General features: G+C 41.7%; 1 protein-coding gene and 1 long non-coding RNA gene across 4 annotated transcripts; one reads left to right on the top strand and one right to left on the bottom strand.

Annotated features, from left to right (window-relative positions):
- Positions 1 to 1731: 1731 nt before the first annotated feature.
- Positions 1732 to 4488, bottom strand: LOC115147796 (uncharacterized). The gene is made up of 3 exons (XR_003866506.1): positions 4380 to 4488; positions 2859 to 2929; positions 1732 to 2062 (listed from the first exon to the last, which is right to left on the bottom strand). It is a non-coding gene; the product is annotated as an uncharacterized LOC115147796 (long non-coding RNA).
- A 1685-nt stretch (positions 4489 to 6173) lies between these two features.
- On the top strand, positions 6174 to 22334 carry LOC115147792 (GTPase IMAP family member 7). Of its 3 annotated transcripts, XM_029690088.1 has the most exons (8): positions 6848 to 6909; positions 9482 to 9663; positions 10818 to 10981; positions 19687 to 20017; positions 20101 to 20249; positions 20323 to 20384; positions 20572 to 20727; positions 21282 to 22334. In XM_029690088.1, exons 2-8 carry the CDS (start codon positions 9658 to 9660, stop codon positions 22148 to 22150), a joined length of 1737 nt encoding a protein of 578 aa, XP_029545948.1. In that variant the 5' UTR covers positions 6848 to 6909; positions 9482 to 9657; the 3' UTR covers positions 22151 to 22334. The 3 variants fall into 3 exon arrangements, with proteins under 3 accessions (XP_029545949.1, XP_029545948.1, XP_029545947.1); XM_029690089.1 differs by lacking the exons at positions 9482 to 9663; positions 10818 to 10981; positions 19687 to 20017 and adding exons at positions 6174 to 6354; positions 6524 to 6595 and having other exon boundaries at positions 6766 to 6909; XM_029690087.1 differs by lacking the exon at positions 6848 to 6909 and having other exon boundaries at positions 9099 to 9663.
- Positions 22335 to 23059: the final 725 nt, after the last annotated feature.

Genomic DNA, 23059 nt, shown 5'->3' with positions numbered 1-23059 from the left:
GTACTTGCGTTTGTGTTTTTCTAAATGAAATACGTTTTTTTAGTATATCCCTTTAGTCACTGGGTCAAAGTTTAAAGGTCAATATTTAAAATAATAGACCACGTTAGTTAAAATCTGTTTTATTATTTGGTTTAAACTTTATGGGAACGGGGGCAGTATTGAGAAGTTTGGATGAAAGCGTGCCCAAAGTAAACTGCCTGTTACTCAGGCCCAGAAGCTAGGATATGCATGGTAGTATTGGATAGAAAACACTCTAAAGTTTCCAAAACTGTTATAATGTCTGTGAGCATAACAGAACTAATATGGCGGGCGAAAACCTGAGGAAAATCCATCCAGGAAGTGGGATTCTTTTGATGTGAGTGTTTTTCCATTGAAAGCCTATTGACCATATGTGGATAGGACCCAGGTTGCAGTTCCTATGGCTTCCACTAGATGTCAACAGTCTTTACACATTGTTTCAGGCTTGTATTCTGAGAAATTAAGAATGACAGCATTTCATGAGTGGTCGGTCGAATGAACTAGAGCTTTTTGCACGCACAACTGGGAGCGCACCCTCCATTCTTTTTCCTTTGTATTGAATATGCTATTGTCCGTTTGAAATATTATCGATTATAAAGACAATAGACAACCTGAGGATTAATAAAAAACATTGTTTGACATGTTTCGACAAACTTTCCCGGTAATATTAGGATTTCAAAAAGACTTTACGGCGAAAGCATACCATGCGATTATCTGAGGACAGCGCCCAGCACACAAAAGTATTACTAGCATTTTCCAACAAAGCAGAAGCGTCACGAAAGTCAGAAATAGTGATAAAATAAATCACTTACCTTTGAAGATCTTCCTCTGGCGGCATTGCCAAGTGTCCCAGCTACACAATGAATGGTGGTTTTGTTCGATAAAGCATACAAACGTTTAGCAGCCAAGTAGAGGAGTCACGAAAGTCAGAAATAGCGATTAAATTAATCACTTACCTTTGATGATCTTCATATGGTTGCACTCACAAGACTCCATGTTACACAATAAATGTTTGTTTTGTTCGATAAAGTTCCCTCTTTATGTCCAAAAAACTTTGTTTTGTTGGCGCGTTTTGTTCAGTAATCCACTGGCTCAAAGGCGGTCACAACAGGCAGAAGAATACATCCTAATAGTACCGGTAACGTTCGTCGAAATATGTCAAACGATGTTTATAATCAATCCTCAGTATGTCTTTTGACTAAATAATCAATAATATGTCAACCGGACAAAAGCGTCTTCAATAGAAAGGAAAAACAAGGAACGGCACACTCGCGGCATCGCGCGGAATCAGCTCCACATACTTCCCCTGTCTTCTCACCAAAATGGCTTTTGAAATACAAGCCTGAAAGCATGTCTAAAGACTGTTGACATCTAGTGGAAGCCATAGGAACTGCAATCGGGGCCCTAACCAAATAGATACTGTATCGGCATTCAATGGAAAACCAGCCACATAAAAAAACACTTCCTGGATGGATTTTTCTCAGGTTTTCGCCTGCCGTATCAGTTCTGTTATACTCACAGACATTATTTTAACAGTTTTGGAAACTTTAGAGTGTTTTCTATCCAATACTACTATTATATCCTAGCTTCTGGGCCTGAGTAACAGGCAATCTACTTTAGGCACATTTGTCATCCAAACTTCAGAATACTGCCCCCTACCCCAAAGAGGCTAGGTTACCTGCTGCCTCTTTTCATCAACAATGGACACATGCATTTTGGAAAAGTATTTTATTGCTATGTATAACAAATGTACATAACTTACAAATCAATCATTCATTCAATAGTTTTGTGTGACTGACAGAAGTGTTTGCTTATTGTATGAGTCATTCTTTAATATCCCTCTATACTTCATGTTTCTTCAAGTTCAGAACCACCATGATAGAAACAACAACAAAAACAGTGACAAAGGCAATGACCTTGCATTGATGTTGTTGAATGAACTGGTCTATGGCCTCCTTCAGTTTCACTCCAACAACGATTCCAATGATTAACGCCAGGAATCCAACAATAACCACCATCGGCCCACAATCTGGCATATCAGCAGCTGTGACACACATACACACAGAGTATTAATCATTTAGATTCTGCTGCATTTAACAGTATTCAGCAGATCTGTCATTTATTGATACTTTAAAGAATAAAAACGAAACAAGTGGTTATCTTTTACTTTGGCATCCCTATCAGTTTTATGTCCCCCATTCTGTTGGACTACAATAGTAGAGTATCACTACTGAACTGTCCTCTCCTATAGGATAGGGAAGCTGTTACACTACCATAGTACAGCATCACTACTGAACTGTCCTCTCCTATAGGATAGGGAAGCTGTTACACTACAATAGTACAGCATCACTACTGAACTGTCCTCTCCTATAGGATAGGGAAGCTGTTACACTACCATAGTACAGCATCACTACTGAACTGTCCTCTCCTATAGGATAGGGAAGCTGTTACACCACAATAGTACAGCATCACTACTGAACTGTCCTTTCCTATAGGATAGGGAAGCTGTTACACCACAATAGTACAGCATCACTACTTAACTGTCCTCTCCTATAGGATAGGGAAGCTGTTACACTACCATAGTACAGCATCACTACTGAACTGTCCTCTCCTATAGGATAGGGAAGCTGTTACACTACAATAGTACAGCATCACTACTGAACTGTCCTCTCCTATAGGATAGGGAAGCTGTTACACTACCATAGTACAGCATCACTACTGAACTGTCCTCTCCTATAGGATAGGGAAGCTGTTACACTACCATAGTACAGCATCACTACTGAACTGTCCTCTTCCATATGAAAGGGAAGTTTGGGTTTTAATCATGGTAAAGCACTCACCTGAAGACATAATGTTGTACTTTTCCTCTGTTGTCATTCCTGATCTCAATTCAACTCAATGAAGAGGGTGTCTACAATACAGCATTGAAATTAGACAATGAAGTGATGTGTTTACTGGTTAAACAATGAACATAGAACAGAATAAACAATGAACATAGGAAAGAATAAACATAGAACACAATGAACATAGATCATAAAGAAGAAATAACACAGAACAGAAGAGAATTAACATAGAACAGAATAAACACAGAACAGAATTAACATAGAACAGAATTAACACAGAACAGAAGAGAATAAACATAGAACAGAATAAACAATGAACATAGATCATAAAGAAGAAATAACACAGAACAGAAGAGAATAAACATAGAACAGAATAAACACAGAACAGAAGAGAATTAACATAGGACAGAATAAACAGAACAGAAGAGAATTAACACAGAACAGAAGAGAATAAACATAGAACAGAATAAACACAGAACAGAATTAACACAGAACAGAAGAGAATTAACATAGGACAGAATAAACACAGAACAGAAGAGAATTAACATAGGACAGAATAAACACAGAACATGGAACATAATAAACACAGAACAGAAGAGAATTAACATAGGACAGAATAAACACAGAACATGGAACATAATAAACACAGAACAGAAGAGAATTAACATAGGACAGAATAAACACAGAACATGGAACATAAACATAGAACACAATAACAGATTAAACAGAACAAACTGTTTCACAATAAACAACGAGTCTATTGATTCACCCTTGCTTCAATCTACATTACATAATAAAAAAATCCCCATTAAAATCCATCACTTTAAGTTAAAGATACTGTATGTGTTGGTTTGCATGGGCTGCTTCTCAATCTCAAAACTGAAGAACATACGCACGTCCATGCACTTTCCGCAGGTGCTGGAGATGTAGGCAAAGTCATGGAAAAGTGTGCAGCGTTTTCACTGCTTCTCAATCTACCAAATCCGCCTATATCGGACTTCTGCATCTGCGGTGGAGGAAGGTGGTCGAGATACAGCGCTGTTTGTCAGACCATGAGGCATCGCGAAAATCGGTCTTCTCACTAAAACGACTGTAGCGTCTGAACGGTTTGGCCTACAAACGATGTTCTTCGTTTTTCTCTACGAACCCCAGACGTGTTAACAGACTCGCCTGAAGTCAGTACCGCCGATGTACCAACTTCTGTCTGTAGCGTCTGAACGGTTTGGGCTACACACTAGTATGACCCCACTATGGAAAGGGGAGATTCTCACAAGCACGATGGTATGTGACGGGACTCATCTAAAGTAACTGGTACCATTTAAAAAAATGAATGGAGGTATGTAGGTAGTTTTGTGGTAGTTATGCTGGTAGTTTTAATGTGTCCATATCTCCTGGATATAGGAATGTCCCCATGTTTTCCTCATTTACAAAGCAGTACTTGGGACGTTAGCGTGTATCCTATCATACACATTGTTCAGGTATCCTTGATTTCATAAAACTAAACAATTCAACACCTACCTGTTACTTTGTCCCGTCTGTCTTTGCTGCCTCAGGTAGTTGATGATGATATTGTGATGGTGAGGATTTAAGTTTCATTTTCCCTGAACTGAAACCAAGTTGAGAGGAACCACACCCCCATTCATAGTTCACTACTGCTTCGTGCCAGATACAAACCATTACTATGACAGGATAATAATACAAGCAGTACAGCTATGACTACACCAATCTGGAAGTGCCCTTCAGTCACAATTCTTGCTCTAAAATTAAGGAATGTCCATTAGAACGTTATTTTCACTTTGTTGCTTTTCTCATGTACTCACTATCTCCTCTTGTATTTGTTTAGAGATCTGTAGTCACATGGTATATCGATATCATTCTGTTAGATCTGTAGTCACATGGCATATTAATATCATTCTGAGAGACCTGTAGTCACATGGTGTATTAATATCATTCTGTTAGAGGGATCTGTAGTCACATGGTATATCGATATCATTCTGAGAGACCTGTAGTCACATGGTGTATTAATATCATTCTGTTAGATCTGTAGTCACATGGTGTATTAATATCATTCTGTTAGATCTGTAGTCACATGGTGTATTAATATCATTCTGTCAGAGAGATCTGTAGTCACATGGTATATTAATATCATTCTGTTAGATCTGTAGTCACATGGTATATTAATATCATTCTGTTAGAGAGATCTGTAGTCACATGGTATATTAATATCATTCTGTTAGAGAGATCTGTAGTCACATGGTATATTAATATCATTCTGTTAGAGAGATCTGTAGTCACATGGTATATTCATATCATTCTGTTAGATCTGTAGTCACATGGTATATTAATATCATTCTGTTAGATCTGTAGTCACATGGTATATTAATATCATTCTGTTAGATCTGTAGTCACATGGTATATTAATATCATTCTGTTAGAGAGATCTGTAGTCACATGGTATATTCATATCATTCTGTTAGATCTGTAGTCACATGGTATATTAATATCATTCTGTTAGATCTGTAGTCACATGGTATATTAATATCATTCTGTTAGATCTGTAGTCACATGGCATATTAATATCATTCTGTTAGAGAGATCTGTAGTCACATGGTATATTAATATCATTCTGTTAGAGAGATCTGTAGTCACATGGTATATTAATATCATTCTGTTAGAGAGATCTGGTGTCACATGGTATATTAATATCATTCTGTTAGATCTGTAGTCACATGGTATATTAATATCATTCTGTTAGATCTGTAGTCACATGGTATATTAATATCATTCTGTTAGAGAGATCTGTAGTCACATGGTATATTAATATCATTCTGTTAGATCTGTAGTCACATGGTATATTAATATCATTCTGAGAGACCTGTAGTCACATGGTATATTAATATCATTCTGTTAGAGAGACCTGTAGTCACATGGTATATTAATATCATTCTGTTAGAGAGATCTGTAGTCACATGGTATATTAATATCATTCTGTTAGAGAGACCTGTAGTCACATGGTATATTAATATCATTCTGTTAGATCTGTAGTCACATGGTATATTAATATCATTCTGTTAGAGAGATCTGTAGTCACATGGTATATTAATATCATTCTGTTAGATCTGTAGTCACATGGTATATTAATATCATTCTGTTAGAGGGATCTGTAGTCACATGGTATATTAATATCATTCTGTTAGAGAGATCTGTAGTCACATGGTATATTAATATCATTCTGTTAGAGATCTGTAGTCACATGGTATATTAATATCATTCTGGAGCATTAGAGGGGCGTGTCCTTACAGGTGTTGTCTCGACAACTGGCACCGGTAATTTGAGATAATACAGCGTTTAGATTGCTTGAGGTAAGAGACCCAGAAGGGAGGGAGGGTGACCTCATACTTACTACAGCACCAGTCCAGAATGTGTGTAGTCTACAAGTGTTGGTTCACCTGATAGAGAGAAGGACTGGAGCACACAGCAATAGGAATATTAGGTGAGTGTTTAGTTGACTTGCTGCATGGCTTGTTGATTTACACACACACACACACACACACACACACACACACACACACACACACACACACACACACACAAACACAAACCCTAAAACACCACAGTTTGTGATTTCCTCATTCAGTAAGTGTTTTCCATAACTTACTCAGTGTGGTGTGATAACATTACTTGTTGTGAGAGTCTCCTTATCCCCGGCTGAGCTGAGATGGAAGTGTGTCAGAGTAAGTTCTGAACTATTCTTGACTTTCTTATCTCCTAATATTAAACAATACTAAAGATTGAGAAATCACTAAATATCCTGTTGTAGAGCCTTGCTCAGGCCAAACTCCAATGTGGAGAATGTTACATAGCAGAAAAAAAACTCCAATGACTACATTTCCCACCTCACCAGTCAGTTCCACTGGGGGAGAACCCAGAGGAGTATCAGCAAAGGATCATGGGCGATAGAGTCCAGAGCCAACTGACTTCCTTCAAAGAGGAGCTGGTCAGAGCTGCACAGAGTACTCTACTCCTGTGTTTCAGAGACCTACAGTGGGTGAGTGACTCAGCATAAAGCAACATACTACATTCCATATTGGCCCCTATATATCTGATATGATTGAGCTCTTTAATGGTTTGGTTAGTATTTAGTCAGGGTAATCTGATCCTAGGACAGCCATTAGGACCTGTATTATAGCTGTACTGTAGTTCCACCTTACTCTTTAATGGTTTGGTTAGTATTTAGTCAGGGTAATCTGATCCTAGGACAGCCATTAGGACCTGTATTAAAGTTGTACTGTAGTTCCACCTTACTCTTTAATGGTTTGGTTAGTATTTAGTCAGGGTAATCTGATCCTAGGACAGCCATTAGGACCTGTATTATAGCTGTACTGTAGTTCCACCTTTCTCTTTTAAAGGATACAGTATGTGGACATTTCCACACCTTGATTATTGCCCCTATCCATTTCTGCCAGGCCCCCTTCATAGGTCAAAAACACAAAACGGACCTATTCTGATGTATATAGATGGAAGGACTTTGGTGATGGATCATGTTTCTTGATGCAATTATCAAACTATAATTATTAATAATTTGGGAATGAATAAAAGCCCAATAAAGAGAGACAAGAAACAGAGAATATATAGATAATTTTTTAAAGAGAGATGAAACCCTCATATTCATCACCAGTGCTAACCTACTTCTGTTAAGTCAGTCCTGATATGGGTCTGAACCTGTTAGTCATGAAGTCATGAAGGGATTAAAAGAGACATTCATCCTGCTATATCTTTCCCTGATATCATCTGACCAAGTATTCAGATATTGTGTGACAGGACTTATGGCCAGGCCAATGATAAGACTCTATCCTACCCTGTAAAACCATAAAAATAACAATAACAACAACAACATGACCGGTGTTTAAGTTGTAAATCGGGAGGTGCCAGAACAAAAACATGACCTGAGAGGCTCCGAGGTACCGGAACATATATATTTTTTCTTTATAATAAAGCATTGCATCCACATCATAGCATTTGCGTAGTGGCATAGAGCATTAGAGTAGAGGCGTAGAGCATTAGAGTAGAGGCGTAGAGCATTAGAGTAGAGACATAGAGCAGTAGAGTAGAGACATAGAGCAGTAGAGTAGAGACAGAGCAGTAGAGTAGAGACATAGAGCAGTAGAGTAGAGACATAGAGCAGTAGAGTGTAGAGAGAGCAGTAGAGTAGAGACATAGAGCAGTAGAGTAGAGACATAGAGCAGTAGAGTAGAGACATAGAGCAGTAGAGTAGAGACATAGAGCAGTAGAGTAGAGACATACAGCTTTAGAGTAGAGACATACAGCTTTAGAGTGTAGAGAGAGCAGTAGAGTAGAGACAGAGCAGGGGAGGACGGCTTATAATAATGGCTGGAACGGAGCAAATGGAATGGCAACAAACACTTGGAAACCATGTGTTTGATATATTTGATACCATTCCACTGATTCCGCTGCAGCCATTAATACAAGCCCGTCCTCCCCAATTTAAGGTGCCACCAACCTCCTGTGCTAGAAAAGCTTTCCACTTTCACTGACTCACCCAATGATGCACAGCTCACTCATTGGAGATGGCCAATACTCTCTTGCCAAAAGCCTCGCTCTTTTGTATTACTTTGTAAAACAATGTTTGCCCATTAGGCCTACTTGGAAGTTTATACAATATTTTGTTAGCCTACAGTCAGATTAGTCTTCTATTTAAACCAGGAGACATTTGCTTTCCAACCTGTGTTTTCCTGCGATTGTAGCCTATTTGTAATATTGGGAAAGGTTTGTTCTGGCTGCATGCTGTTCACTGACAGATTTGCCGTGCGTTCCTGGGTTAGGTCTATATGCCTTATGATTGGGCTACATAAACACAATCCACAGCTAGGCAATTTTTAAAAGAAGCTATTGTTCCTCTGTGGCTAAATTATAGACCTACTCCTGGTGTAGTATTCAGAATAATAAAACAAATTCTGAACAGACAGCAGTAAAACCTCGGCAAAAGTATTTCAATTAAACAGGGGTGCTGCAGCTCCTCCAGCACCCTTCCCGCGGCTATGATTCTATAAGTAAATAAATGATGAAGTGGAACCGTTAAGATATGAGAGTTGCATGTCTATTAGAGCAGAGCACTGTGCCATCTTACACCCATAACAAGCACCGCAGCAACGGCCACGCGTTGGTCTCAAAAACAGTCTATAATATTGAGCAAACCATAACACCGGGCCGGCCCAACACAAATTAATTCTAAGAATATCAGGTGGGGGCTGAAAATCTACGTTTTACAATCACGTTTTTTTTAGGGGGCAGGAGAGTTAGGTAATGAGGAGACTCAAATGAACTCGAATCGCTTTTATTATAATTGTTACATTGCAAACAGTGATTTTCTTCATAAGCACTGCACATGACTACATCAACCAAATATACATGATTAAATAAGCATTTATGTACCCAAAAAATAGTGAGCCCCAACTGGGGCTCGAACCCAGGTCCAGCGACTGTCAACCCATCACCTATAGGCTAATATCAGGTCACTACAAATCTCAACAATGTTGTTATTGTTGTTGTCTTAATATCTAACAGAATCAGTAAATCCTGCATGAATTATATTTCACCAGAAATGACGTGAAAGCAAATGGCATAAGAGTGGAAATCCCCACTACTCCCAGATAAAGAGCAGCCAGACTCATTTCCTATAAACTATCAGCGAGTAATTCATGCTTCGCTAAACTGAACCAAGAAGCCTTCATCGATTTTCACACGATTGGCCAACAGTTTCAATAAATCACACCAAATGCAGGTACGTGGTTGTTTCATAATGATTGCTAATAACATTTTCTATTCAATAACATTTACATTATTTACGTCGAAGAAACTGTCAGATCCTGAAATGTAACTGCCGTATCATTATTTTGTACGCTAAAAATGAGTCCAAAAGTTTGCATTGTCAAAGACATGAATACGCGATCATATAAGATAAATATTAAAACGTGTAAGTGTTTCCGGGTGAATTTACTTACCATTTGCCGGTTTTCAAAGTATTTGACAAAGACCGTTCAGTATGAAGCTATTCAAAAACTGATGACTTAATCTAGTCTAACGCGAAATGCGCATGTGCAGACCGTCAACTCAAAGGCACTCCTTCGATATAAAGTTTTTTACGAAAATGAAAACGTGTCAGTTTTCACTATCAGAGGTTGGAGTAATACCATGTTCAACTACTTAAGACATTGGCTCCAATCTAGTTTGTGCCTTTAGATTTCGAGAAAGTTAACAACTTCGAAAGAATCTTTCACTTCTGTCTGTTGGTGTGTTTCGCAGTCTTTCCCGGAAGTCTAGCGATATTGCACCTCTGGGTTTCGAAGCTCTGTATTTGACTGCCAATAAGAAGCGCGAAGCCGAAAAGTTACATCCGTTTATTTAGAACTACAATTCCCACCATCTGTATAATGTCTCTTTCGACAGTTTGCCGGTCTAAAACAACTTTCTTTTTGCATTTTCTAAATTTACATTAATTCAGAACCCCCCCACCCAATATGAATGTAATATATATATATATATTAAATGACTGCATTTTAAATAAATTATGGTCATGCTCCATTGGTCAGACATTACTACTGCATGCCAGATCTTACAACGGCTGGATAGCTATTTTATATATCAGCTAACCACATCATATGTTATAGCAATCTGGTGCCTAACGGCACAGTTGGTGATATGCCCCTCAACCATTGGTTGATTAATGCAACCGCTGAGCAGGGGAACACAACCTTTGGGACGCAATATAGAAGTAAAGCGAAAACTAATTTGGCCAAATAACTGAGTTGCGATAGTCTGTTATCTACTTTTTGTGTCAACTCCATATCTTGACTGTAAATGTCTTCATGCTATTTTGATAAGTCTGAGTTAAAGTATTTAACATCAGTGTTTTTTAATATTTTTTTTTTATTAAAGTTGGCGCTGCCGCTGCCCAGCAGCCCGGCACTGGACTTGATCGGTAATGACAGCCTGCAGGACTGGGAAGTGATTGGTGGAGGGGGATTTGGACAGATCCACAAGGCCAGGCATATAAAGTGGAGGTTTGATGTGGCCATCAAGTTGCTGCATCATGATGATGGGTAAATATGACCATCCCACAGCCGTGCATAAGACAATACTTGAGAGTATGCATGTTAATTCTGTTTGCTCCGGTGCATTCACAATCTCTAAATAAGGGCCCTGGCCAATATGAAAGGAAAACTAATTGAACTGCATTACATTTTTTTTTAAATTATATATACTACCGTTCAAAAGTTTGGGGTCACTTAGAAATGTCTTTGTTTTTGAAAGAACAGCACATTTTTTTGTCCATTAAAATAACATCAAATTGATCAGAAATACAGTGTAGACATCGTTAATGTTGTAAATGACTATTGTAGCTGGAAACGTACAGAGGCCCATTATCAGCAACCATCACTCCTGTGTTCCAATGAAACGTTGTGTTAGCAAATCCAAGTTTATCATTTTAAAAGGCTAATTGATAATTAGAAAACCCTTTTGCAATTATGTTAACACAGCTACAACTGGCCTTCCTTAGACTAGTTGAGTATCTGGATCATCAGCATTTGTGGGTTTGATTAGTCATTTACAACATTAACAATGTCTACACTGTATTTCTGATCAATTTGATGTTATTTTAATTGACCAAAAATGTGCTTTTCTTTAAAAAACAAGGACATTTCTAAGTGACCCCAAACTTTTGAATGGTAGCGTATATGTTTTAATGATGTCAACAATTTTGATTAAAGGTGCAATCTGTAACTTATTTCTGGTCTAAAGTGCTGCCCCTACAGTCTTTGTTAAATATTTTTGTTGTTGTTGCTCTTAGGTCAAATGTATTTACGTCAAGGTACCACTAGGGGAAGTAAAGGTTTCGTTAAGGCTCTAGTCCATGTCTCAAACTCATTCCAGAGGGCTGAGTGTCTGCGGGTTTTCGCTCCTCCCTTTTATTTGATTGATGAATTACGGTCACTGATTAGTAAAGCACTCCCCTCACCTGTTTGTCTAGGTCTTAATTGAAACGAAAAAACAAAAACCTGCAGACACTAGGCCCTCCATGGAATGAGTTTGACACCCCTGATCTAGTTCATGAGCCAGGGGGGTCGGACCAGCTCACTTCGGGTGACGATGTCTCAGAGATTTTTGTTGAAGGTCTATTTCCCTAAAGTTTGAAAATGTGTGACAGCAGTGTAGCAATGGGAGCTTTTCTCTGTGTTATCACTCTTTTATTCATCCATCCCATCCATTTTTCCCATCGGGATTTTACCCTATGACAAACAATGCCAGTATACAAGAAGTTACTGATCACGTATTCCCTCATCATTAGAAAGCTAAGATTCACCGCTATCCGTCAGACACATTTTCGGAATGTTCAGGTCAACAGAAATGTTACCTTTGACCTCTAGGGTACACATCAGAATTACCTCTATACATTTTTTTAACAAGAAAACCCTCATACAAGTAGTTCTAAAAGATAATGAAATTACCTTTCAACTTATATGTAATATAACCTACTTTGAAAATACCAGCTACAACTATTAAAACATTGCGAAAATTGTACCATTGACATTCCACGAAGAGAGGAAGCTATGTTTTTGTATTGTAACTTTGGTGATAGAGGCACCACATTTCACACACACAGCTAGAACAGGGTTTAAAAAACATTTGTAGATACAGGACTGAAGGGTTAGTTTAGAATATGTGGAAGGGGTGAACCTACACTCTTAGAAATAAGGTTACGGTTAGGGTACAGTATTTTTTCCTTGGGTACAAAAAGATATCAGGGACTCTGTTTTACATAATCATGGCTCTCTCCGGATATACCGTCCCCATCCATTCAGCCAGTGGGGTTCTCCGTCCGTCACACGGACAGGAAGAAAAAACCCTCTGGGGAAAAAGAAAAGGTGTTTGTTTCATGATTAAGTCACCGTGGTAACGTACATGAAGTCAAGTCCTTTTGTTCTCTCGATCTGGAATACCTCACCATCAAACGACGCCTGTATTACCTCCCGACCTTCTTCGGTCATTGTCACTGTTGTGTAAACCCCCCTCCCACCACACACCCCACTGCGACGGCTCTCAATGAACTACACTGGACTTTGTGCAAACTGGAATCCGCATATCCTGAGGCCTTATTTATTGTAGCTGGGGACTTTAATAAAGGAAATGTAACGAAAATGCTACCAAAGTTTTATAAACACCTCTGCTAGTCTTGGACCGAGCACTCTTAACTATTGCTACTCCCCCTTCCAGGAAGGCTACAAGGCCCTTCCCTGCCCTCCTTTCAGCAAATCCCAGTTTGCTCCTCCCTTCCTATAGGCAGAAACTTAAAAAGTAAGTACCTGTGGTAAGGACTGTTCAACGTTGGTCTGACCTATCGGAATCTATGCTAAGAATGTTGTCCATCGACTACAGCTCAGCCTTCAACACCATAGTGCCCTCCAAGCTCATCACTAAACTCGGCACTCTGGGTCCGAACCCCGTCCTGTGAAACTGGGTCCTGGAAGTAAGTAACAACACCTCTGCCACACTGATCCTCAACATGGGGGCCCCACAAGGGTGCATGCTCAGCCCCTTCCTGTACTCCCTGTTCACCCATGACTATGTGGCCACGTACGACTCCAACTCAATCATCAAGTTTGCTGACATCACAACAGTGGTAGGCCTGATAACCACCAATGAGTACACAGCCTACAGGGAAGAGGTGAGTGTCCTGGCAGAGAGGTGCCAGGAAAATAACCTTTCCCTAAACTTCAACAAAACGAAGGAGGTGATCGTGGACTTCAGGAGACAACAGAGATCATCCACATTGACAGGGCCACAGTAGAGAGGATGAAAGCTTAAAGTTCCTCAGCGTGCACATCACTGACAACCTGCTGTGTGACTTAAAATCAATAATGCTGTGTGACTTAAAATCGATAATGCTGTGTGACTTAAAATCTAGAATGCTGTGTGACTTAAAATCTAGAATGCAATGTGACTTAAAATCGATAATGCTGTGTGGCTTAAAATCTAGAATGCTGTGTGGCTTAAAATCTAGAATGCAGTGTGACTTAAAATCTAAATGCAGTGTGACTTAAAATCTAGAATGTTGTGTGACTTAAAATCTAGAATGCCGTGTGACTTAAAATCTAGAATGCAATGTGACTTAAAAACAGTGGTTCCTGATTTTTTTTGTGTGCTTTTCTATAACTGTCATTTATGTAAATGATGCAGACAGCTTATGAAAAATGAGTTTGTGAATCCTTAAGAGTCTATTGACTCACCCCTGGAGCCCTTTTCTAATATTGCCGCCTAACAACTCAATGTGGTTTTATTTGATCACCCACATGAAACACTAGGGTAAACTGGTCCCGTGTAGCTCAGTGAAACACTAGGGTAAACTGGTCCCGTGTAGCTCAGTGAAACACTAGGGTAAACTGGTCCCGTGTAGCTCAGTGAAATACTAGGGTAAACTGGTCCCGTGTAGCTCAGTGAAATACTAGGGTAAACTGGTCCCATGTATTTTAGGGTTCTAGACAGAAAAAAAGGTGCTAAGAGTATAAACACTGTAGTGAAAGAAAATGTAGTATATACCATAGTAATTAATGTGGTGTTTTTGCTAATTGTAGTATACTGTAGTATTTTTTTATTTTTATATATATTTTTTGCGGACATTACCGTAGCTTTTACCAAAGTGTTTTAGTTGTTGTTATATTTTTTGTTACATAGAAGTGCAGGCTTTCCACTTGAGGAAACCGACTGGTGCAATATTAAAGTAGCACATTTTCCATAACTGGTACAGTGGGGGAAAAAAGTATTTGATCCCATGCTGATTTTGTACGTTTGCCCACTGACAAAGAAAGGATCAGTCTATAATTTTAATGGTAGGTTTATTTGAACAGTGAGAGACAGAATAACAACAAAAATATCCAGAAAACGCATGTCAGAAATGTTATAAATTGATTTGCATTTTAATGAGGGAAATAAGTATTTGACCCCCTCTCAATCAGAAAGATTTCTGGCTCCCAGGTGTCTTTTATACAGGTAACGAGCTGAGATTAGGAGCACACTCTTAAAGGGAGTGCTCCTAACCGCAGCTTGTTACCTGTAAAAAAGACACCTGTCCACAGAAGCAATCAATCAGATTCCAAACTCTCCACCATGGCCAAGACCAAAAAGCTCTCCAAGGATGTCAGGGACAAGATTGTAGACCTACACAAGGCTGGAATGGGCCACAAGACCATCGCCAAGCAGCTTGGTGAGAAGGTGACAACATTTGGTGCGATTATTCGCAAATGGAAGAAACACAAAAGAACTGTCAATATCCCTCGGCCTGGGGCTCCATGCAAGATCTCACCTTGTGGAGTTGCAATGATCATGAGAACGGTGAGGAATCTGCCCAGAACTACACGGGAGGATCTTGTAAATGATCTCAAGGCAGCTGGGACCATAGTCACCAAGAAAACAATTGGTAACACACTACACCGTGAAGGACTGAAATCCTGCAGCGCGCACAAGGTCCCCCTGCTCAAGAAAGCACATATACATGCCTGTCTGAAGTTTGCCAATGAACATCTGAATGACTCAGAGGACAACTGGTGAAAGTGTTGTGGTCAGATGAGACCAAAATGGAGCTCTTTGACATCAACTCAACTCGCCGTGTTTGGAGGAGGAGGAATGCTGCCTATGACCCCAAGAACACCATCTCCACCGTCAAACATGGAGGTGGAAACATTATGCTTTGGGGGTGTTTTTCTGCTAAGGGGACAGGACAACTTCACCGCATCATTTGATGGGGCAATGTACTGTCAAATCTTGGGTGTGAACCTCCTTCCCTCAGCCAGGGCATTGAAAATGGGTCGTGGATGGGTATTCCAGCATGACAATGACCCAAAACACACGGCCAAGGCAACAAAGGAGTGGCTCAAGAAGAAGCACATTAAGGTCCTGGAGTGGCCTAGCCAGTCTCCAGACCTTAATCCCATTGAAAATCTGTGGAGGGAGCTGAAGGTTCGAGTTGCCAAACGTCAGCCTCGAAACCTTAATGACTTGGAGAAGATCTGCAAAGAGGAGTGGGACAAAATCCCTCCTGAGATGTGTGCAAACCTGGTGGCCAACTACAAGAAATATCTGACCTCTGTGATTGCCAACAAGTGTTTTGCCACCAAGTACTAAGTCATGTTTTGCAGAGGGGTCAAATACTTATTTCCCTCATTAAAATGCAAATCCTTTTATAACATTTTGGACATGCGTTTTTCTTGATGTTTTGCAGGGGATCAAATACTTTTTTCCCCAAATGTAGGTCGATAGAACTGGAGTCTGAATGGATAATTCAGAGCTTCTGCTCTTTTCTTTAACCTTTTATGAAAAGTTAATAGGATAACATTGTATGTCATTTGAATAAGCTCACGTCCATGACTATTCACTTGTACATATCCATTTTAAAATGTTTGAAGGTAAAATATTCAGAAGTCATCAATTCGCATAGCTTTTAAGACACCTTGTTACCACAATTCTGTGAATAATGTGACATCATAATGTGACATCATAATGTGACATCATAATGTGACATCATAATCTTTATATATCTGGGGCATGTGGTTGTGTGTTCTACATCACTATGGACATTTTAAGACAATATTGGGCGTATTACAATTATATTTCATGTTCGTCATAATAATGATCGGACCAAGGCGCAGCGTGAGTAGCGTTCCACATAATTTATTAGAAAGTAAAACTTTAGAAAAATACAAAACAAGTAAATAATAAAGGAACCGTGACTACAATGCAACTACACATAAACAATATCCCATAACCCCCAAGAGAAAAACAAGCTACTTAAGAATGATCCCCAATTAGAGACAACGATTACCAGCTGCCTCTAATTGGGAATCATACAAATCAACCAAACATAGAAAAACTAAACTAGAACCCCACATAGAAAATACTAACTAGAAAAACACCAGTTACGCCCTGACCTACTCTATCATAGAAAATAAGAGCTTTCTATGGTCAGGACGTGACAGTACACCCCCCCCCCCCCCCCCAAAGGTGTGGACTACGACCGCAAAACCTGAAACCAAAAGGGAGGGTTAGGGGGCTGTCTAGTGTCGGTGGCAGCTCTGGTGCAAGACGAAGAACCCTCTCATCCTGCAGATCCGCCAGCATTGGAGGCGGCTCTGGTGCAGGACGAAGAACCTGCTCATCCCGCGGATCCGCCAGCTTTGGTGGCAGCTCTGGTGCGGGCCGAAGAACCCGCTCATCTTGCGGGTCCAGCCATGGACCCAGGCTGAACACTGTGCCTGGACTGAGCATCAACGCAGAAGAAGACTCTGGCCTTGGAGCTGGAGGTTCCGAACCGTGGGCCGTCTCTGGAGGTTCCGGGCCGTGGGCCGTCTCTGGAGGTTCTGGGCCGTGGGCCGTCTCTGGAGGTTCCGGACTTTGAAACGTCGCCGGAAGCTCTGGACTGGGAACCGTCGCCGGAAGCTCTGGACTGGGGACCGTCGCCGGAAGCTCTGGACTGGGGACCGTCGCCGGAAGCTCTGGAACGGGAAGGCACACTGGAGGAGTGATGCGTGGGACCGGCACAGGTGGCGCCAGACTGGTAACACGCACCTCAGGGCGAGTGCGGGGAGCAGGCACAGGACGTACCTGACTGAGGACACGCACTTCAGGAAGAGTGCGAGGAGGAGGCACAGGACGTACTGGACTGGGAATGCTCACTGGAGACCTAGTGCGTGGAGCCGGCACAGGTGGTGCCAAACTGGTGACACGCACTTCAGGGTGAGTGCGGGGAGCAGACACAGGACGCACTGGGCTGTGGAGGGGTACTGGAGACCTGGTGCGTATAACCGGTGCAGGATATACTGGACCGTGGAGGCGCACTGGAGGTCTGGAGCGTAGAGCTGGCACAACCTGTCCTGGCTGAATGCTCACTTTAGCCCGGCAAGTGCGGGGCACTGGCACAGGACGCACTGGGCTGTGAAGGCGCACTGGCGACTCAGTGCGTAGAGCTGGCGCATGATATCCTGGACTGTGAAGGCGCACTGGATGCCTGATGCGTGAGGCCGATACAGGTAGCACCGGACTGGTGACACGCACTTCAGGGCGAGTGCGGGGAGCAGACACAGGATGCACCGAACTGGGAAGGCGCACTTGAGGGAGAGTGCGAGGAGTAGGCACATGACGTACCGGACTGGGGACACGAACTTCAGGGAGAGTACGAGGAGGTGACACAGGACGTACTGGGCTGTGAAGGCGCACTGGAGACCTGGTGCGTATAGCCGGCCTCAATTGTACCGGAACTTTAACACACTTCTCAGGATGAGTACGGGGAGCTGACACAGGTGGCATTGGACGACTAACACGCTCCTCAGGGCGAATGCCGTGCATACAATGCCAAACCAACAGCTCTCTCTTCACTCTCCTCCAATTTATCCAACAATTCCTCGAAAGTCTCTAAATCTCCCCTCCGTTCACTCTCCTCCAGTTTATCCAATAACTCCTCAACGGACTCTGACTCGCCCCAATATACCTCTTCACTTTCCGACTCGCCCCTCGGCCTTGCCGACCAACCCATGTGCCCCCCCCCCCCAAAAAAAAATATTTTGTGGTTGCTTCTTGGGCTTGTGTCGTGGCCGCGAACCCTGTCGTCGTCGCTGTCCTTCCTTCACCGCTTGCGTCTCCCGCCATGGAAGGCGATCCTGTCCTGCCAGGATTTCTTCCCAAGTCCAGGATCCCTTCCCATCCAGAATTTCTTCCCTAGACCAGGACTCCTTCAACTGGTCACGCTGCTTGGTCCTGGTCGGATGGGATATTCTGTCACGTTCGTCATAATAATGATCGGACCAAGGCTCAGCTTGAGTAGCGTTCCACATAATTTATTAGAAAGTGAAACTTCAGAAAAATACAAAACAAATAAAGAATAAACGAACCATGACTACAATGCAACTACACATAAACAATACACCATAACCCCCAAGTGAAAAACAAGCTACTTAAGTATGATCCCCAATTAGAGACAACGATTACCAGCTGCCTCTAATTGGGAATCATACAAATCAACCAAACATAGAAAAACTAAACTAGAACCCTACATAGAAAATAATAACTAGAAGAAAAAAACAGTCACGCCCTGACCTAGTCTATCATAGAAAATAAGAGCTTTCTATGGTCAGGACGTGACAGTCATACAAGTATGGTCATGCAAAATGAATCCAATAAGACCCCATTGAGTTGTTTGGCGGCCATATTGGAATAAGTCTTCTGTGGGGTTATTGTGTGAGTCCTGTGATGGCCCTGTATCTACAAATCTTTTTTTAAACCCTGTTGTTCTAGCTGTGTGTGTGAAATGTGGTGCCTCTATCAACAAAGTGTATAATCCAAAAACATAGCTTCCCCTCTTCGTGGAATTCTATGGCAACGCTTCCAACATTCTAATGTCAATGGCACAATATGGCTGATTCTTAAACAATAGTTGTATCTGGTGCTTTCAAAGTGGGTTATGTTATATATCATTTGAAAGGTAATTTCATGACCTTTCAGTACCACTTGTCAAACAAAGTTGAAAGAAGAAAGTTTATTTTTTAAAGCAATTTATACAGGTAATTCTAATATGTAACCTAAAGTTATGTTGACCTGAACATTTCCCGAAAATGAGTCTGATGGATAGCTGTGACTAATCTTTCAAATGGAATATGATTAAAGGGTGTACAGTATGTGATCAATAATTTGTTGGTCTGGCTCATGGACTATATCCCTGTCTTTATTCCCCCCCCACACACACACACACTCCTCATTCCAGCTCTAGCACTTCCCTGCTTAAGGAGGTAAAAAATATGCAGAAGGGAGGGAGCCCCCATGTGGTGAGGATTCTGGGGGTGTACCAGAGGTGCCCTCCATCTCCAGGTAGAGGCCTCTCCACCCAGCTGGGTATTGTGATGGAGTTAATGAAGATAGGCTCACTGGCCACCCTCCAGGCCAGCCTCTCTGGCCCCCCACCCTGGCCCCTGGCCTTCCGCCTGGCCCACCAGATCGCTCTGGGAATTAACTTCCTTCACCACCTCCCTCAGCCACTTTTGCATCGCGACCTAAAGCCCAATAACGTGCTGCTGGATGACAACCTTAATGCAAAGGCAAGTCCCAAGATCCTGAGTCTCTCTCTCTATCTCTCTCTCACGCTCACTCTCTTTCTGTTTCTCGCTGTCTCTCTCTCTAGCTTACAGATTTTGGCCTTGCTGAAGTCTCCCATAGTGTTTTGAAGACGTCCAGAGAGGAGCCTGGGACGGAAGGAGGCACTCTAAGCTACATGCCCCCTGAGGCTTTTGAATCATCGTATGAACCAACTCGAGCCACTGACATCTACAGGTACACCACAGAGAGACAACACTCAGAAAGTACCACGGACATTTGATAACTCTCTCTATTTCCTCTGTCTCAGTTACGGCATACTGCTGTGGTCCATCTTCACTGGAAAAGAGCCCTATTATGCAGAAAACCCTCGTAAGTGGTAGTTCAGTGTCACTGTTAAGCACACACACATTAACACACACATTAACACACACGTCTTCCTCTCCATCTCTCCTCCATCTCACCCGTCACTACTCACTATTATTTAGACTTTCTTGTTCTCCTATTTCACTCACTTTCTCACTCCCTCCCAAATTCCTCACCTTTGTGTCTCCTGTAGATCTCCAGTCCAGTATGGTGAGGTTCCGGGTCCCCAAAGGCGACATGCCTCCTCTGGAGGCAGTGGACAGGGACCAGGCTGGTGGGCTGGGGGAGATGATGGACCTCATGGTGAATTGCTGGGACCAACAGCCTTCTAATAGACCCCATTTCCTGGGTGAGACTACAGGAAGGTTGTTTATACTTTGTCCTGTCACTTGATGAGTAACAGATGTCATTAATCATGATAATTAACCTTTTTGTATACCTTGGTATGTTGTTTGGTTGTTCGTATTGGAACCCAGGACCAAATACTGATTGGACATTTATGTCAGCGGTCTGTCACAAGAGACTATTTGGTTGTTAACTCTTATTGCTTATTATTCAGATTGCCTCACTGTGACAGAGAGAACATATGAGAGGCACAAGCAATCAATAAACGACATTGTCCATCAAGTGCTCCTTAAACTGGTACTGTACAAGACACTCTGATTCAAAGCCTCCAGTTCTATATGTGTAACATTCACTTATAGCAACATAACTGAACAACTCCTCATTTTAGCTCCACCTTTCTCTCTCTCTTTCCCCTCTCTCTCTCTCTCTCTCTCTCTCCTCTCTGTCTCTCTCAGGAGGAGGAGAGGATGAGGAGACAGGAGGAAGAGGAGAGAGAGAGATAGGAGGATGAGGATCAGCATATAATGGTGCCTCTATGTTCTTTTTTTTAATTCACAGAAACTGGTCTAGTTCATCTGAGGATAGTTCTGGTGGGGAAGACTGGAGCAAGGAAGAGCGCAACAGGAAATACCATCCTGGGTGGGGAGGGGTTTAAAGAAGACTCCTCCCCTGAGTCTGTGACTGTTCAGTGTGAGAAACAGAGTGGAGAGGTGGATGGAAGGAAGATTGATGTGATTGACACGCCAGGACTCTTTGACACATCAGTCACTATAGAGAAAATGAAATGTGAACTAGAACGTTGCTTCTATATGTCAGTCCCAGGACCCCATGTGTTTCTGCTGGTGATCAGACTGGGGAGGTTCACACCCGAAGAGCAGAACACTGTGAAGTGGATCCAGGAGAACTTTGGAGAAGAAGCCTCAAAGTACACCATGGTGCTGTTCACTGGAGGAGACCAGCTGAGAAAAAAATCTGTTGAGCAGTTTGTAGGAGAAAGTGTTAACCTCCAGAATCTCATCAGCAAATGTGGAGGTGGATATCACTCTGTCATCAATGACAGTGACAGTAGTGCCAACCCTGACCAAGTCCCAGAGCTGCTGAAGAAGATAGATGAGATGGTGATGAAGAATGGAGGACAACACTACACCAACGAGATGTACCAGGAGGTCCAGAGGAAGATCGAAGAGGAGGAGGAGAGGAAGAAAGAGGAGGAGAGGAAGAAAAAAGAGGAAGAAATTAAGAAACAAGAGGAGGCGATCAGGAAACGGGAAGAGGAGGAAATGAAGAGAGAGGAGGAGTTGAGGAAGATAGAAGAGGAGAGAAGGAAGATGGAAGAGGAGAGACAGGAGGAGAGAAGGAAGAGGAGAGGGGGAAGATGGAAGAAGAGGAGCAGGAGAAATTGGTTCAAGCGGGTTTTTAACCTTTAACCTTGTTGTGGCCAGCACCATGCTCTAACCCACTGAGCGGAACTGTGTGTACTTTCATCTTTATACAAACATTAACCAGACTTTTAATGTCATAACATGACATAATCATACCAATCTTCAACTTTCCTTTCACATTAAATCCCTATTCTTCAATAAATATAAAAACATGCTGATTATTACTTAACTGGGTCTTTGTTTGTAGACTTTACTATCTGTAGGAAGGTAATTCACTCATATGCTGTCTGTTTCTATGACTGTATATGGCTCAGCTAATGATAAATGTACCCTAACCCCCCTTTGAGCTTCAGTCACCAGGACCATCTCCCACCTAAATTCATGTTTTTTTCTGGTCGTTAGTGTCCACTGTCCAGCAATGTTATTTAAGCAATAACACACGAGGGGGTTGTGGTAGCCTAGTGGTTAGAGCGTTGAGCCATTAACCGAAAGGTTGCTAGATTAAATCCTCGAGCTGACAAGGTAAAAATCTGTCGTTCTGCCCCTAAATAAGACAGTTAACCCACTGTTCCTAGGCCGTCATTGTAAATAAGAATTTGTTCTTAACTGACTTGCCCAGTTAAAAAAAATATATATACCACGGCTAAGGGCTGTTCTTAGGCACAATGCAGCGCCATATACCACAAACCCCTGAGGTGCCTTATTGCTATTATAAACTGGTTACCAATGTAATTAGTAGTAAAAATATTTTTTTTGTCATACCCATGGAATACGGTCTGCTATACCACGGCTGTCAGCCAATCAGTATTCACGGCTCCAACCACCCAGTTTATAATAAAGAAGGATTCTGGAAAATATGCTGTCTGTTTCTATGACTGTGTCATGACTCTCCTGTGACGATCTGAAGGATCAGGTTACAGTGGATCCGCTTTACAGCATGCTCTCTCTCGTAGA

The sequence above is a fragment of the Salmo trutta genome, chromosome 14, assembly GCF_901001165.1.
Source record: "Salmo trutta chromosome 14, fSalTru1.1, whole genome shotgun sequence".
Classification (NCBI taxonomy): domain Eukaryota; kingdom Metazoa; phylum Chordata; class Actinopteri; order Salmoniformes; family Salmonidae; genus Salmo; species Salmo trutta.
This window is presented reverse-complemented; position numbering and strand designations above follow the sequence as displayed.

Bases quoted from the DNA above. Each gene is read 5' to 3' on its own strand.
- LOC115147792 (XM_029690088.1), top strand. The intron at 10,982-19,686 runs GTAAATATGACC...TCCTCATTCCAG, and splicing joins TTGCTGCATCATGATGATGG to CTCTAGCACTTCCCTGCTTA. The intron at 20,250-20,322 runs GTACACCACAGA...CCTCTGTCTCAG, and splicing joins CGAGCCACTGACATCTACAG to TTACGGCATACTGCTGTGGT.